The sequence below is a fragment of the Hyperoodon ampullatus genome (genome assembly GCF_949752795.1).
Source record: "Hyperoodon ampullatus genome assembly, chromosome: 4".
NCBI classification, from domain to species: domain Eukaryota; kingdom Metazoa; phylum Chordata; class Mammalia; order Artiodactyla; family Ziphiidae; genus Hyperoodon; species Hyperoodon ampullatus.
In genome coordinates this window covers 175373288-175390975 of record NC_136917.1, presented here as the reverse complement: position 1 = coordinate 175390975, position 17688 = coordinate 175373288, and the positions used below count along the sequence as shown (strand labels likewise).

The 17688-nt window shown below is 57.6% G+C and overlaps 1 protein-coding gene across 1 annotated transcript in view; it reads right to left on the bottom strand.

Moving 5' to 3' along the window:
- Window positions 1-17486, bottom strand: part of SLC6A3 (solute carrier family 6 member 3) — a gene marked incomplete at both ends in the record, with an annotated part of 32659 nt that extends 15173 nt beyond the window's left edge. The window contains 7 exons of the mRNA XM_079703930.1: window positions 1301-1425; window positions 2877-2980; window positions 6441-6575; window positions 7843-7981; window positions 12216-12441; window positions 15819-15950; window positions 17201-17486. Coding sequence (XP_079560056.1) covers window positions 1301-1425; window positions 2877-2980; window positions 6441-6575; window positions 7843-7981; window positions 12216-12441; window positions 15819-15950; window positions 17201-17486 — 1147 coding nt within the window. The remainder of the gene's footprint in view (window positions 1-1300; window positions 1426-2876; window positions 2981-6440; window positions 6576-7842; window positions 7982-12215; window positions 12442-15818; window positions 15951-17200) is intronic.
- Between the last annotated feature and the right edge of the window lie 202 nt (window positions 17487-17688).

The following is a 17688-nucleotide window of genomic DNA, read 5'->3' as shown; positions in this document are numbered from 1 at the left end:
ATATGTGGAACCTAGAAAAATGGTACAGATGAACCGGTTTGCAGGGCAGAAATTGAGACACAGATGTAGAGAACAAACGTATGGACACCATGGGGGGAAAGCGGCGGGGGTGGTGGTGGGATGAATTGGGAAATTGGGATTGACATGTATATACTGATGTGCATAAAATTGATGACTAATAAGAACCTGCTGTATAAAAAAATAAATAAAATAAAATTCAAAAATTGAAAACAAAAAAAGTGCGGCTCCCAGCACTCAAATTCTCAAGAACTGGATGGGCTGACGGGGCCGACCTGCTGAGAGCTCGGGGCGCAGGTGGGGGTGGCCGTCTGTCCCCCTCAGCCCTGCCTTGAAGGCCACCCTCCCGCTCAAGAGTGAGAAGACCAGGAGGAGATCAGTCCCCCAGCCCCCCGGAGAAGAGGGGCTTCCCAGGGGAAGGGAGGGGCCCACCCCTGACCGGGACGGTCTCGGGGGAGGCCCCTCCTGGCTCATGCACAGAACGATCCTGCTGGCCGGTGAGGGTGGCAGCCGTCGCGGGAGGCCTTGGGGTCCTGGACTGACCTAGCTTCAGGCTGCCTAAGCCGTGACTTTCTGCCCAGCACCCCGGGGGCTCTCTCCTGCGGAGCCCAGCTTGGTCCCTGTGTCACCTGGGCCCATGCCCTCCCCCGCCCACTCTCCCTCAGCTAACTTCCTAGTTTGCAGACACTCCGTGTCCGTGTCGGCATGGTGAGCAGGTTGGGAACATGGGTCTCTGTTGTCACCGCGTCCAGAGACTTCAGGGGATTCTCGGCTATTATCCAAATCCCATCTACACGTGCCATGGCCACTGGGTATTTGGAGGAAAAGCTTTGGAACAGATTAACTGCTGTGTCCAAACCAGCCCAGCTTCTTCCTGGCTGACCACACCGAGGTCCGTGCCGCTTGGAACGACTCGGAGCCCTGAGCTTCACGTCCCTGGCCAGGTGTAAACAACGGCGGGGGTCGCCCAGTGAGGGGAGCCAGACCCTCGTCCTGCAGCCGAGTGGCCTCTGCAAGGCGCACTGGGACAAGGGGCAAAGATGCCCCAGCCTCTGCATGCAGCACGGTGGTTCGAGGGGGCAGGGGCGGGGGGCGCGGGGAGGCGGTGGGTGCGCTGCACCCAGGATCCTGTTCTCAGTCGCATCAGCAGCTCTTGGGAAGGGCTCTGGAGGCCTCTGCATTTCCCTCTAGGTTTGCAGGGAAAACACTGGTCGAGAACTGGGCAGCCTGAACCTCGGGAGCGGGCGGGGTAGGGGGGACCTGCCTGCCCCGGGGCACTCACCGTCCTTGGCCACGTCCCCGATGGGCACACTGTGCTTCTGGGCCATGTACCCCAGGAAGGAGAAGACCACGAAGCCGGAGGAGAAGCTCGTCAGCGAGTTGACGGAGGTGGTGATGATCGCGTCTCTGCAGGAACAAGACGTGCTGTCTCAGCACCCGGCCTGGAGCCGCTGCAATCTCCAGTCATTATTCGTAATTTACTGCGTCTGGGGCAGGCAGCTCCGGGGGGCGCTTCCCCAGTCGAGCAGGCCAACCCCTCCTGCAGCCCCAGAGGCTGTGCAGGGCTGCCCTGCGGGAGGGAGGCTGGCACCGGGTGATGGTGACAGGACCTCCCACCTGGACCCCCCACTGAGCGGCTTTGGGCTCTGGCCAGACGTTGGTTAGGCCAGGCCCTACGGCCCGTCCATGTTTGCCTGGGGACCAAGGGACTCTTGGGACTCCCGACTCAGTGCTGAAGGCGAGACAGTCCCACCAGCAAAGCTGGGGCTCCAGGTGGGCAGCACAGACGACCACAGGGGTCCCTACCCCTGCTCGACAGGGGCTGCCAGGCGGGGCTTTGAGATGTCTCCGGGGGAGCTTGTTAAGATGAAGGTTCTGACGGGGCGGGTCTGGTGGGCCCCAGATGCTGTGTTTCCCATTCGCTCCTGGGGGTCCCATGCTGCTGGCCTGTGGGCCCCACTCTGACGGCTGAGAATTCAGAGAGCGGGTGGGGGGGAGTGTGGGGTCAGCCCTCCTGGTGCCCGAGTGGAAGGCTGTTGGCAGGGTGCACAGACCCAGGTGGGCACAGGGTGGGCTCAGGCAGGGGCTGTCTGGCCCTGCCATCCAGACTCCACCTTTGTGTGGCCCTCTGGGTAGTAGTCAGTCTGGCCATTTTGTTGTGCACACCGCCTTTGTATTTTTACCGCATTTTTATCCTCATGATATGAAAGAGAATAAATACAGGCTCACGAAGGTCAAAGAAAGCAGTCCTGGATGAAAGTCTTTCTCTGTTTTCAGAAGGATTTCAGGGCCAGCAAGTGGCTGCAGGTCACTCAAGTCATCCGGGCTGGGTGGCCCCAGCTGAGATGCTGCCAGAGCTCTGGGTGCACAGTGCAGCCACTTTCTTGCTTGTCCTGGTGCCGGGTCCCCGGCGGCCTCTGCACAGAGTCTGGGATGTCCCTGGGGCCCAGGGTCCCTAGGTGCAGGCCAGGTGGGCACACATGCAGGCCCTTCCTCGTGGGGCACGTGGGGGAGGAGACCGACCCTGAGTGCTGGGAGGATGAGGCCGGCTGGGTGGGCAGGGGATGGAGGAGGGGCGGAGGAAGGGGCGGGGGGCGGTCCGGGACGCCTCCTCCCAGCGAGGTGATCAGCATCTTCACTGCTTCGACGCTCCCTTAAAGCCACAATCAACACTGTGCCTCGAGCTTCCCTGGTCAATTTCCACTTTAAAAGCCATTTGGCTTAGAGTTGCAAGCACAGCTCATTTCCACCCCCCTTCATCCAGGGACACGTTATTTCCTAAAGTCAGCGATGCCCCCGCAGATCAGCTGTGTCCCCACTTGGTTCTGCGGACCCTCTCGCGGGAGCCCAGGACTCACCTGTAGCAGTTGTTGGTGAACTTATTGTAACTGGAGAAAGCAATGAGCACTCCGAGCCCCACTCCCAGCGAGAAGCATATCTGGACGGCGGCGTCTATCCAGACCTGCGCGGAGCGGGGAGGCAGACAGAGCGGCGGTGAGAGGTCCCTGCGGGGGGGCTCAGCCAGCCCAAGGACAGGGGGCGGTCATGGGGTGGTCCCACAGACGGCCGCACCTTCGATGCCAGGGGCTCCAAGGAACAGGGTCGAACTTAAACTCGACATCATTGTCAACAAGCAAATGTCATCTCAGGGAATAAACCTTTCCCGCGTTGCTGGCCCGAGAGAGCCTGATACACAGGGGGCTGCGTCTTGTTGCAGGACCTGCGGTTTCCCATTACTCCAACTGGTGAGGGTTGGTCTGGCCCGTGACCCTGGTAACAGCAGTAATTTATGAAAATGCTGTGTGACGTGCGTGCCTCAATCAGACACGTGCCCACCAACACCCACTTTCTGTCCTTCCCATGGAAGCACATTGTGAGTGCAGGGTGAGTGCACGGTGAGCACAGGGTGAGCACACGGCGGGACGTGAAGAAAGCCCTGTGGAGCCGACCGTGGCTCTGACCCTGTGCGCTTGCTGGGGGTGGCACAGGTGACATCTGGGTGCTGACACACATGACAAGTGAAGGCCTGCAGTCGATACTGGACCAAGGAGGTATTTTAAAAGTCAGACACGACCCTCTTGGGTCAGGGTGATGTGGAGACCAGCTGGTGATGGTGATGTAGGCCCCCCTTGGCCCTGCACAGCCTGGGGCAGGGATGAGGAGAGTGGAAACACACCCTGGGGGACTGGCCAGACCTGCTGTGCTGGAAGGTCCTGGGGGCTGTCCCGGAAGGTCCTGGGGGCTGTCCCCACAGCCCGTGGTGCAGGCCTGTGGGCCGAGGTCCTCAGGCAGTGACTCCAGAGCTCCCCAGCTGGGGACACAGGGCAGCTGGCCTGAGTGTGACTGAGTGAGGGGGCTGGACATGGAGCCCACACGCCAGGACCAGTGGTGCTCGGTCCTTTGGGCAGCACGCCCAGTCTTGGGGTCACCCCAGCACTGGGGACAGCATGTTTCCCACCTCAAGGCCTAGAGTGGCCGGGTGGGCAGGGGGCCAAGGGGCCCCCTTGTGCTGGTCATCAGCCAGCTCGTCTGGGCAGGTAGCTGCAGACAGGAGCCGGTGTCGCCGGGGGACTCCTATCTCCTCTCAACCCCAGGTCCTCACCGTGGGCAGTGGCCACCCCAGAGCCTTTGCACGTGCAGCTCACCCATCAGGATACGCCTCCCAGCCATCTGTCCAGGCCTTTGCTCACTGCCGCTCCTAGGACCCAGCTCCAGACCCAGGCCACGGTCCACCCTGGGACCCGCCTGGGCAGCCTCTCAGAACTGACCTGGACTTGCCCTCCCTTTACTTCCCGTCCTCCTCTCTGCTGCTGGAATGGGGCCCTCCCGGACAGCACTCTGTCTGTCCCAGCCTAGACCCCGCCTGTCCGATGGAGCAGCTCCACGAGAGCTGCAGATGAACAACTGAGTCTGGACGGCCTGAAAGGGCTGGGCCTCTGGATGCCACTGAGGACAGTGACGCTGACCCCGAAGGCAGTCCCCTTCATCCCCATGGGGATCTAGAAATGGCCCCCAGGATGCAGGGCAGCCTCCACGTCAGAGCAGCACAGGGCCCCTGGTGCCAGGGGCACAAGAAGGGCGGAGCCGACAGTTACTTCCAACCCATCTGCTTGCTGGGCAGGCCCCTCAGTGGAACCTCTGCTCCCACCCGGCCTGGACCAGTGAGGACCTGGCCAGGCCCCTCCCTGCAGCCCCTCTGGACTGAGCCACCATGGCTGAACCCCCAGGGGGTGGTCAGGGACAAGCCTGGGATGGTGCTGGGGCCCTGCACCCCGATCTGGGCCAGTCTCCAACCACATCCCCTCGGGGCCTGTGGGACTTGGCCCCCTACTGCCAAGCCCCAGGGGAAGGGTGCCGGGGCTGCTTGGTCTCTGACGGAGGCTGCCCTGAGCCTGGGAGAGGGCGTACAGGCAGCCCCTGGGCCCGGAGCAGCCCTGGGAGGACAGCTCAGGACGGCCGCCAAGCTGGTGAGGCCCAGGACGTGGTGCAAAGTCAGCCAGAGCCCCACGGAGGGACCAGGAACGGCCCCACCCTCTGAGCTGGGGACTGCATAGACCTGTCCTTTGGGGACCGCGGCCTCCTAGGAGCCCAGTGCTTGTGGGCCTGCTCTGTCCTGGTCTCTGCTCCTGCCCTCCCTAGCTGACAGGACTGTTAGAGGCGGGGACACTCAGGTCAGGTCCAGTCCTGTGTGTCTCCGTCGCCCACCACCTACGCCTGTCCTTCCGTCATCCACCCGTCATCTGCTGCCCGCCTGTCTGTGATCTATCGTCCGTCACCTGCTGCCTGTCTGTGATCTATCGTCCGTCCACCTGGACTCTATCATCTGTCTCATCCATCTGCCAATCTACCTCACTTGTGACAACCACCGGTTCCTACTCTCCTCTGCTTTCTCTGCACCCCTGGCATCTGTCTCGCGCACTCTCGTGCTGCCTGACCTTCCTGCCTGACGCCCCACTTCTCCCTGACTTCCAGATCACGCCCAGCTGGTCTTGGATGCCCGAGGCCACCTCCTCCTGCCAGCACCCCCCAGCTGCCGTGGGCTTTCCCATGGACGGATGCCCTGCTGACCTCTCAGCTCCCCGGGCTTGGCTCTGCAGCTGTGGGGCCCTGGACCCGCTGCTGGACGGACTTTCCCTTTAGCCTTCCGTGGAGACCCGTGTGCTGCCCTCACAGCCTCGGTCCTCGGGTGGGCTGCCCGGCCTGTGCCTGGCACTGCTCACGGCTGCCCTCGCCTGTGCGCTTGTGGCGCCGAGACCGTGGCACTTTCCTCTCGCTGCCCCTCGGCGCCCGACCTCCACCCTGCCAGCGCCCCCCATTCCCAGGGCTCCTGGGGTCGGAGCCACGTCTGCCTCCCCTTCTCGGAAACCTGCAGCCTGACTGTGGACTAAGTTCTGGCCACGATGCGGTCACATCACGCCTTTATGCGGGGGGCGCCGGGGTGTTTGACCATCAAGGTCTGGCTCCCCGAGGGGGGGCCCTAGTTCACGCAGCCTCAGCCCAGCTCCGAGGATGCATCCGGGGCCAGAGCTCGTGGCTGTGATCCAGCCGAGCGGCAACACCCTCGGGGACAGACCGGGCGGCCCCCCAGGTGCTCATCCGAGGAGCCGGGAGCATTCCTCCAGGGAGAGCACGGCCCACAGCGAAGAGGTCGTGGGGCAGCCGACGCCCGCTCTCTCCCTGCAGAAGCCTAGGGGACCTGGTCCCCTAATGTCCTTATTCTGGTTCATTCAGCTGCTCGCTATGCCCACACGGCCCCTTCTCACCTGGACAGGGAACTCTGCTGGGTGGGCCCAGCACACAGCGGGGTGAGTGAGAATTGCTGCGCGGCTGCAGCCTTTGGGGTCTCCTGCCTGGGATGTAGAGCCCCATGATGCACCTGGCAGCCCACGTGGACTGGGGCCGCGAGTGGAGGGCGTACTCACCGAGGCCTCGCAGAGCCGATGGAAGTCCACGCTCAGGTACGCTCTGATGCCGTCCACGGCCCCAGGGAGGGTGATGCCTCGCAGAAGCAGCGCAAAGAGGACCACGTACGGCATGGTGGCTGTGATCCACACGACCTGGGGAGGGCACAGTGTCACCAGGGCGCACCGGCCACCGGCTGGCATGGCTGGGCACAGGGTCACCCTCATGGTTTGTGCTCAGAGAGGGGGGCCTCAGATTGGGAAGCCCGGCGTCCCAATCAGTCACAGGACACCAGCTCAACAAATGCCTCCTGGAGCGAGACTGTCCAGTGCCTTCTATCCTGTATGTTGTCTTTCCCAGGGATTAAAATAGGACAAACAATTTGTCAAGGAAGGAGCCCTCCTTCTCTGCATTCGGGCCATGGCAGCAGGCAGCAGTGGCTGAATTCCTGATGAGGGAGATGTGAGTGCTTTGCACTGATTGTGCAAATGGGCACCTGGATCACTTGTGACAGATGGACTCTGGGCCGTGGGGGAAGTGGAGGAGAGGACCTGTGGTCATCAGAAGACTCTCAGGTGCTGGAAAGTCACTGCAAGTGTTAGCCCGAGTGACGGGGGCATTCTGGTCATCGTTGCTTTGGGCGCCCAGATAATGACCAAAATATTTTCATCAGCAAAAATATTTTGTTGTGCTTGTCTTCACGCTGAAAGCACTCTCCTGACATCATTCTTCAACCACAGCCACCTGTCCCAACCCACCACGGCCACCTGTCCACTCCCCAACCCACCACGGCCACCTGTCCACTCCCCAACCCACCACGGCCACCTGTCCACTGCCCAACCCACCACAGCCCACCTGTCCACTCCCCAACCCACCACGGCCACCTGTCCACTCCCCAAGCCACCACGGCCACCTGTCCACTCCCCAACCCACCATGGCCACCTGTCCACTCTCCAACCCACCACAGCCCACCTGTCCTCTCCCCAACCCACCATGGCCACCTGTCCACTCTCCAACCCACCACGGCCACCTGTCCACTCCCCAACCCACCACAGCCCACCTGTCCACTCCCCAACCCACCACGGCCACCTGTCCACTCCCCAACCCACCACAGCCCACCTGTCCACTCCCCAACCCACCACGGCCACCTGTCCACTCCCCAACCCACCACGGCCCACCTGTCCACTCCCCAACCCACCACGGCCCACCTGTCCACTCCCCAACCCACCACGGCCACCTGTCCACTCTCCAACCCACCACGGCCCACCTGTCCACTCCCCAACCCACCACGGCCACCTGTCCACTACCCAACCCACCACGGCCCACCTGTCCACTCCCCAACCCACCACGGCCACCTGTCCACTCTCCAACCCACCACGGCCCACCTGTCCACTCCCCAGCTGGAAAGCCTTGCTGCCTCACCTTCCCGGAAGTCTTCACTCCCTTCCACAGGCTGAAGTAGAGCAGGACAATGACCAGCACCAGGCAAGATGTGAGCTGCCACCGGGGAGGGCCCAGGTCGTCGATGCCCTGGCTCTCGTGGAGGTGCAGCACGCCGCGCCTGGAGAGGAAGGAGATGGGTGTCCTCGGGGGGCTGCCTCCATGCCCAGAACTGGAACAGGGGGCTGTGCTTGTGCAGAGACCTGCCTCCCCCACTCGGCATGGCAGCAGGGACCTGGCCTGATGGGCCTGGAGACCCCCACCCCTCACCCCCCACCCCAGAAAGGCCAGGACCCCAGCCTTAGTGGAGATGCAGGGCCCACCCTCCAGGTCAGCAGAGCAGGTGGGCCACCGCACGCTGGGAGCCCACAGAAGCCCAGCCCTGGCCCAGGGCCACACTGTCAGGAGAAGGTAGACTGTGATAACTTAAAGATGTAGATTGCAAACCCTGTAATAGCCACTAAAAATTAAGACAAAGAGCTAGACGGACTTCCCTGGCGGTCCAGTGGTTAAGACTCCACGCTTCCAATGCAGGGGCCACAGGTTTGATCCCCGGTCGGGGAGCTAAGATCCCACATGCTGTGTGGTGTGGCCAAGGAAACAAAACAAAACAAGAAAAGAAGAGCTAGAACTTATTAGCAAATGGAGTAGATAAAGTGGAAGCCAAAATAATTAATTAATTCCAAAGAAAATAAACAGAGGAAACAAGAAACAATGAACCGGTGGGACAAGCAAGATGAAAGACTAAACCCTAACCATACTGAAAATTATTGATTGGAAACACTCTAATTAAAAGACAGAGATTGTCATAGTGAATAGAAAAGCAAGAACCAACTCTGTGCTGTCTACATGAAACCCACTTCAAATATGATACGTACAGGTTTAAAACATAAGGATGGAGAAGATATCCCATGTAAACACTATTCATAGGAAATCTGGAGTGATCATATTAATATCAGACAAAGCTGACATCAGGATGAGGAATAGGGACTTCCCTGGTGGAACAGTGGTTAAGAATCCGCCTGCCAATGCAGGGGACACGGGTTCGAGCCCTGCTCTAGGAAGATCCCACATGCCGCGGAGCAACTAAGCCCGTGCTCCACATCTGCTGAGCCTGCACGAGCCACAACTACTGAGCCCGTGTGCCACAACTACTGAAGCCCGCGCACCTAGATCCTGTGCTCCGCAAAAGAGAAGCCACCGCAGTGAGAAGCCCACGCCTCACAACAAAGAGTAGCCCCCACTCACCGCAACTAGAGAAAGCCCGCACGCAGCAACAAAGACCCAACGTAGCCAAAATAAAGGAAAAAAAAAAGAATGAGGAATAGTACCAAGAGGGACATTTCATAATGGAAAAGGGCTCAATTAAAAGATGTGATATTCATAAACATGTGTGCACTTTAGAACAGAGCTTTAAGATACATGAATGAAGCAAAAACTGATAGAACTGTGAAGGAAATAGGTAAATCCACAATTATAATTGAGATTTCAACACCCCTTTCACAGTAACTGATAGAACAAATAAACAGTAAGGATGTAGAAAACTTAAACAGCACTAGGAGCTGACAGGACCTAGCCAACACGTCTACCCAACAACAGCAGGATACACATTCTTTTTAAGTGCACGTGGAATACTTACCAGGATAAACCATATATTGGGCAATATGACAAATCTCAGTATATTTAGGAATAATGAGGTTTTAAAATATATTATCTCACCAAATCTGAATTAAATTAGAAATCAATAACAGAAATATATCTAGAAAACCTCCAAATATTTTAAAGTCAAACAACAAATTTCTAAAAATCTCCTGTGAATCAAAGAAGAAATCACAAGGCAGATCAGGGAATACTTTAATACACAACATATTAAATGTGCAGGAAGCAGCTAAAGCAGTCTCTTAGAGGCAAGTTTGTAGCTTTAAATATATAGCTTTCTAATTTATATTAGAAAGTAGGTGAAGGTGGTTTTAATAAGTGTTTATGGAGTTGAGGGAAATTTAACACTAGTTGGAGTTACAGGGGCCAATTTTGGGGTTTCCAAAGCCCACACGCACTTTGTAGCACTTACAGCTTTACTACTTCAATGATTATAGTTATCCTGGAATTTCATGGCGGGACGTGAGCTCCCTAATTACATGTGCCTTCAAGAAGATGTAATGCTTTCCACAAAGATCCACTTTATAAAGTGGGTTTACATTCCAGAAAACCCTTGCAGACCTGACAGTCAGTGGGGCCTGTCTCAGGAAAACCCAGTCACCACCGTTAGTGAAATCACCTGGTGTGTCATCAGTTCAGTTTAATAACTCATCGTGTCGTTAATGATCTATGACTTCGTTGTAAACCTTCAAAGGCCCCGCCTTTGTCCCAGGGTCACCTCCAACTACGGTTGGACATCTGCTCCTGCTAACAGCCCTGTACATGGAGGGTTCAGGCAGCTTTCTAGCTCAATCTTTCTCTTCCAGACTTGGGATTTCCAAACAGACTTCACTAGTGAGCTCTTTTTTTTTTAAATTCACCTATCACATATGTTTCCTTCTAGCATTCTTAATAATAAATCATTGACTAATCAGTTTTTTCCCTCTATTTTTCTCATCTGAAAAATCACTTAGATAAATCAACTCTTTCCACACCTCCCAAACAAAAGGTAAGTATCCCCAAATGGCCTCACCTGACACATTTGATATCTCTTAAAGCTTTCTAAACGTTCTAAATGGCACCAAAACCCATCTTAAAATTGTAGAAGACACACTAGCTTGAAAACTTAGCCATCGTTTTGTTGGTGAAATGATAACTTACACCCAACTGTAGCAAGAGCCGTCTCTGCACGTCTGTCAGTGGTGGGACGGGTGGGATGCTCCCAGGCGCTCGTCCACAGCCATGTCTGTGTCTCCCCTTTCTGCTTTCTGATGCAGGGGTCCCCACCCCTCCCTCTCTCTTTTCTGGTCCCCCGCCTCCCATCACACACTAAACCTGAGAGCTGGGCCACTGGTGAGAGTACTTGCAGCCCGGGCTTTGACCTGTCCATGAGATGCTCTTAAGTTTGGGAAATGCAGTAAGGAACCGGCGGCAGCAAGCTCCTCAGATGCACAAGCAACTCGGATGAAAGCTCTGCTCTCCTTTACCTGGACGAATCTATCAGCTCTTGCTTGCTTGTCACTCTGAGTCCTGCCCACACACTCAGGTGACAGGGCCTGGGTTTCCATTTCTCGCGGGTACGTCCGCATTGGTGTCTTTCAGGCAGATGTGATGGGACCCATCCCAGGTGGACTCTCGTCTCCAGCCCGTCCTCTGAAACCCGCCCGCCCCCTCCTGAGAGCTCCTGGAGACCCAGGCCCTCACCCCCCGGCTTTGGACTCTCCCTCCTCCGGGCAGGCGGGTTCTCAGCGGCCCCTCTCTTCCCCCCTTCGCGGAACCTCCCTCCCTGCCCTCCCCAGACTCCTTCACTCTCTAATCCCAAAGCGCCCAAAAGAGTATCTTCCAAAAAACTAAACAGGTCCCATCACACACAACCCTCATCCCCACCCTAACCATGCTCTTCCTAATAATGCCTGAGAAAGGAAACCCATCCCTCCGGCGGTCCCCCCAGGCCCCCCAAACCCCGCCTCACTCCATCCTTGACCATCGCTGCCACTTTCTGAAGCAGCCAATCCTGGAGATACGTTCCCCACGTGTGGCGGGGATTCTAGAGCAAAGGACTTAGACCCTGAGTATCTGAAACACGCAACTTCAGATGCTGAATGTCCGCAGGTTCCATGAACATCCCTTGCCCTTCTGGCGGTGTCACTCCTACCCCCACACGACACATTCTCCCAGTGCCCGAAGGCTCAGTTTCTCTCCTGCACACCTGGTGTCTCACCCAGCTCCACAGGCCCCAGGAGTGGGACAGTGCCTTCCCTCAGGGAAGACCTCGGGCAACTGTCTGATGATCCCGCCTCCGGCTGGAGGCCGGGCCATGAGCAGAGGGAGAACGGGGAAAGTGACTGAGAAAGGGGAGCCCGGCCCCCTCTGGAGGCGGTGCTGCAGCCCCCGGAGCCCAGCCCCACACACCTCCTCCCTGCGGCATCTGCAGGGTCACAGGCCATCCCCCCCAAAAAGACCCCAAAGGGCCGCGGGGAGCAGGTGGGGCAGCCCATCCAGTCTCCCTTCCCTGCGAGGTCTCCCTGCAGGAGCCGTGCTGAGCTGCTGGAGGTGGGGTCAGAAATAAGCCCACAAGAGCCCAGAGGAACGGGACGCGGCGCAGCCCAGTGAGGGGTCCTCCCCACATCCTCGGGAGGCAGCAGGGGCGGGTGGCTGGCCCGGCTTCCCCCTCCCCACCCCTGGGGGTGTCATCAGACCCCGAGGCCCCCACTTACTCAAAGTACTCGGCGGCAGGGGTGGTCCTGAAGGTGTCATTGGGGTCAGGGCTGGAGCTGGGGGCGCGGGCGTCAGAGCAGCGGGGGCTGTTCCAGGTGTGGTTGCAGTGGGTCCAGGGCAGCTCCGTGGTGAAGGAGGAGAAGAGGTAGTGCAGTGCCCAGGCGATGATGACGTTGTAGAAGAAGCCGATGTAGAGTGAGATGAGGATGACCGTGTAGCCCACGCCTGGTGGGGAGAGCACGGCCCCATCAGCAGCTCACCCTTGCCCCTCCCCTCACAGGTCGCAGCTCCACCGGGGCTGTCCTAAAACCAGGCAGCGCCTTCAGACACGCCAGAAGACGAGGGAAAGGGTGGGTCCCAGACTTCGCGTCACGGTCAGAGAAGGGGCTGCCCACTTCCCAAACCATCCGTGGCCCTTGACATCTATCCAGACATGCAGGGCTATCCAGGGACGCCCTGGTACAGCCAAGTCACCCTCAGACATGCAGGGTAACTAAGGGCCATCCATGGCTGTCCACCGTCACTCACAGCCAGTCTGGGTCATCCAGGCTCACTTAAGGTCATCTAGGGCCACTCTGGGTCACCCAGGGCAACTCCACCCAGGGTTATCCAGGGCCACCGGCCAAACAAAACCATCAGAATCATCCGCAGGCACCCAGGACCACCCAGGGCCATCTAGGAAGACCCAAGGGTACAAAACACCAAGTCGACAAAGGCCACCCCAAACCACTCAGGGTCACCTAAGGCCACCCAGTGCCTCCCAGAGCCATGCAGGGCCACCCATAGTCACTAAAGGATTACTAGGGTGTTTCACGCTCTTCCACAGCCACCCAGGCTCATCCAGGACCATCCAGGGCCTCCAAGACCATCCATGCCTACCTGGGCTACCTAGAGCTGTCCAGGGCCATTCATGGCCACCCATAGCTAACCATGCCCCTCTAGGCCACTCAGGGCAAACAGAGTCAGCTGGGTCTACCCAACAACACCCAGGACCATGCATGACCATCCAGGGTCTCCAAGGGTCACCTATGACCACACAGGGGCCCCCAGGGCTTGTCAGAGTCCCTTTCCAGGATCACAAGCCCTGGAATTTGTGACAGTCCCTGAGGGGCTCCTGGCTCCTGGAGCAGAACAGAGTGGTGAGCAGTCTTTGGAGACGCGACATCCTGGCTGTGGTGGACAGATGGTCTGGCAGTGAGACCTCCTCCCTATTCAGTGCTGGACAAGCACTGTCGGGTCCCATCACTGCGGTTGACTGTATCAGGCTCCATGCAGAGTTCTCTTGTTTCTGCATTCTTTCCCGGCTTTGTTGCCAGGACTAGTTTGGGCTATAACTATAACTTCACTGCCTTAGAACCTGGTGGGCGCCCTGTCCCGTCTTGCCTGCCTGTGGCCGGGGAGGGGCTTGCCTTCAAGCCGACTTTTTCGGGGAGTGGCTTGGCTTGTTTTTTATGGGTCTAGCCCTTAGGAGAAGCTACTTTCCTGCTCAGGACCCTTCATTAAAATTCTCTTTCCTCTTTTGAAAGCCAAAAGAGAGGGACTACAATTTATTTATGTGTAGATATTAAACAGATCCAGTATCAGGAGTGATTTATTTAAAAGCAAACAGTCCCTGGTCCGTGGTCCCTCTTGGAAAACATGCTCAGTAGCAGCGATGACAAAACCCAGACTGTTCCTTCAGAAGGCCTTCTCCCACGTGGACTCATCAACGTGAAATAACTTTACTGCACTTCTGCTTCCTGAGCTCCTTAGGAGAGGCCGGCTCCCCGTGAACTCGCCACGGCAGCCACGTCGGCGGGAAGCCATGCTGCTTCCAGTGTGTCACGGAAGGTGTTCCGTGGTGGTGAGCTGGCTGTGGGTGCCTGCTCGGAAATCTTTGGAAGGTGACAACGCTGCACACCAAATCCTCCACTTGAAGTTTGGGGAACTCAACGGAGCCTTTGATCAAACACTAAAGCAGATCCAATCCAGGGTCAGAGAGAGAGTGGCTTCTGCCTTCTGAACCCACCGCCGTGTGGATAGCCCTCCGCTGGGCAGGCCAGGTTTCTCGCTGTCCCAGCAGAGGGACAAGGGTGCCCCAGGCTGATGTGGCTCCCAGGGCACGTGGGCTTTGCCCCATCAGCCGCAGCACACCAGCCCCGGAGGGTCCCCGATCCAAGGGCGCTGCTGTCCAGCTGCCGCAGAGGCCTGCGTGAAGGAACGATCCCCTAGGAATGTGGCTGCGAGCACCAGCCATTCTTTCGGTCCCTCTGAGCTCTGTCCTCCAGGACCACAGAGCCCCAGGAAGCCCTGGCCCTGGGCCGCCCGAGGGCAGCCCCTCACCGACCCTGCCGTCAAGTTCTTCCTTTGTGTCACTTAAGACCCAGCCACGCGAAATCCACTGCCCTGTTTGCTCTGAGAATGCTCGTTCAGTGAATGATCAGTGTTCACACATCATCATATACTCTAAATAAAGCTCCACCTGATACGTTTCTTCTATTATTCTGTGCCACGGGAAACGTCCCTCCCAAGGAGGTGGCAGGCTCGGTCCCCTCTAACACTTCCAGTGAAAATATGAATGAAAACTTGACGTGTTCCTCTTTTGTCTGGCTACCAGGAAGCTCAAGACCAAGTGTGAATTTCAATCACAGCTCTTAAGGTCAATTTTCTTAAATTTCAGTTTGTTCAGTATTTTTAATATTAACTCTGCATACATTTTTTATTTTAAGCCACTTAAAATTCCTTTTTAGAAAGAGGAAGGGTTTGGTAAACCACACTAAAATATTATTGACCACAAAATATAATCAATTATTTTATAGTCGATAAAATAGGTGTTTTCCATGCCATACACACAGTGAGGGTTATCTTAGGCAATGAACCAGACAACCTGAAACGGAGCATCCTCGGGCCTCAAGAGGGACAACAGCCCCCTTCTCCACCACTAAAGCCAGGTCACTCCAGAGCGTTCCCCAGAGCTGGCTTCAGCAGGAAGAGGGTGTCGGGGACAAATAGTAATTCCAGGACCCCAGCTGGAGGACACGCCTTGATGGAGCAGCCTCCCATTTCTTGCAAGACTCATTGGCAGGTCTTTGAAGAAAACAGGAGAGAATTCCTCTGCTGTCGGCGGTCTGAGTGCCTTTCGTATCTGCTTGGTGTGTGTGTGCGTATGTATGCGCACGTGTGTGTGTGTGTGTGTGTGTGTGTGTGTATGAGGGAGAGGGGGCAGGGAGGGAATGAGAGGGAGAGGGAGGGGGAGAGGAGACAGAGACAGAGGACGGAGAGGGAGGGAGGGAGGGGGACGAGATGAATGACAGATGATAGATGACAGACGACAGATCTGGAGAGAGGAGTAGTGTTTATCTCTTCTACTATTTTAGCACTTTGACAAACCACTACTCATCAGTTGCAGGCTGGCCTCACCTGGGAACAAGGAGACGCACTCAAATCCTTAGTCATTACAGATCTTTAAAGTAGGACCAAAATTAAAAGGATGTGTCCACGTGCCTGGACACCTAGCAAAGCAGGACTGAATGCACACAGCTGGGGTTGACTTGCTTCAAAATTGCTCCAGCCTTGCCCTGGTCCACACCACGCCAGGTGCAAGAGGGCGTCCCCGCCGTTACCTTTCAGGATAGGGCAGATCTTCCAGACGCCGGCAGCCCCCTCCCTGTTGAACTGCCCGAGGGCCAGCTCCATGTAGAAAAGCGGCATCCCGGCAATGACCATGAAGAACAGGTAGGGGACCAGGAAGGCACCTGGGGGACACGACAGCATGTTCAGCCTGGGGCCGAGGATGGGCTGGCCTGTTGTCATTGGAGCGAGGGCTCAGCCGTCCCAGCCGACCACATGTGTCTTGGGCACGACTGTTGTCATCCGTCTCCTGTCCCTGTTTCTCCCTGAAGCTCCCTGCAGGCAGGGGTGGTGAGCTTCCTGCCTCCATGCCTGGCCCCCGCTGTCATCCGTGCCCCAGCGCATCCCTGAAGGACTCCGGTCAGCTCCCCCCCAAGTTGTGGGTCAGCCCACGTCGTGGCTTTGCTCCTGGGTGCTGTCGCTTCCCCGCCTGCGTGGCAGGGCCTGCCCTGTGTCGCCCTCCCCCACTCTGTGGAGATGTCTGCCGTCTTGAGCTGTGAATCCTCGGGATGTGACCCTGCCTGGCCCCTGGCATTTGGAGCCTGCCTCCATCAGGGCTGCAGCCTCGCTCAGGGCACAAAGTTCAGGCCCCCGCAGGCTCAGCCTCCTTAAGCCCTCTCGCTCCACCTCAGATAAGGGGGCTTTGTCTCGGCTCTCTTCCAGGGAGGGGCGGGGGAGACAGGGAGACCCCAGAGTGATGCCTGTCTTGGGGCAACTTCTGTACCTGCTTAGGCCTCAAGTGGGGTGCCAAAATGCCGACCCACTCACAGGCACCCTGGAAGGCTCTCCCCAAGGAAGTCTCCCGAAGCCCCCCCCAAGTGTGTGGCATGGAGTGACCCCCGACAGGGGGTGGCAGAGTCGGGGGACTCACAGGAAACAGGCACCAACCTAACTGCTTCTCAGCTTGAATTTTTGTGGTGACCCTGGCCCATTTCTTAGTTTTCTGCCTCAAGCCCACACATGGAAGTTCTGGGACTGGCTGTGCAGGGGGAGGGAGACGGGCACACTCCCAGGGCATCTTTGGTGCCGGCAACTGCCCAGGACCTCTGCATGTTTTGTAAACACTGGTTAAATCAGCCAAAGATACCATTCTCTGGGCCTTGGAGAATTTTCTTTTCCAAAGTGAAAGTCACCTTTGGAAACAGAAAGCAGAGCCATGGTGCCTCTGACCACTCCCTCAGGGATCCTGCTTTCCTGGCCTCAGCATCCTCGGCTGGAGAGAACAGTCAGGGAAGGAGACCACTCTGAGCTCTACGTCTACGGTTCCAGGACGTTCATCTGGGGAAACTGCGCCCCACTTAGGCTGCATTCCTCCAGATGCCAGCCTTGTGGCCCTGGCTGGCAGGAGGGCGCAGGGATGGGGGGACGCACTCACCGCCGCCATTTTTGTAGCACAGGTAAGGGAACCGCCAGACGTTGGCCAGGTCCACAGCGAAGCCGATCACCGAGAGGAGGAAGTCGGCCTTCTTGCTCCAGGTCTCCCGGTCCTGGGCCTGTGCGGGGCTCTGCGGGGGGTTGAGGAGGGTGGAGTTCGTGAGCTGCACCCCATTTTGTTCCTTGACCAGGACGAGTTCCACCGCCTTCGGGCCCGTGGCATTGGCCTCCTTAGTTGTGGCCACCACGGAAGACATCAGTGCCACAGAGCACCTGCTCTTACTCATGGCCTCCTGGACTCAGCGCTTCCTCCCTCTTGGTCTACAGCCAGCATGAAAGAGAAACGCACAGGAATGCACCGATTTAGTAGCCAGATCACGATGCACCCGGTGGCGTGAGCACAGATCTGAGGCATTTCCAGCCATTTCTTTGGGGCAGGACAAATGCACTCCAAGCACCCAAGAGGACACAGCCAGGGTTGAGGACAGT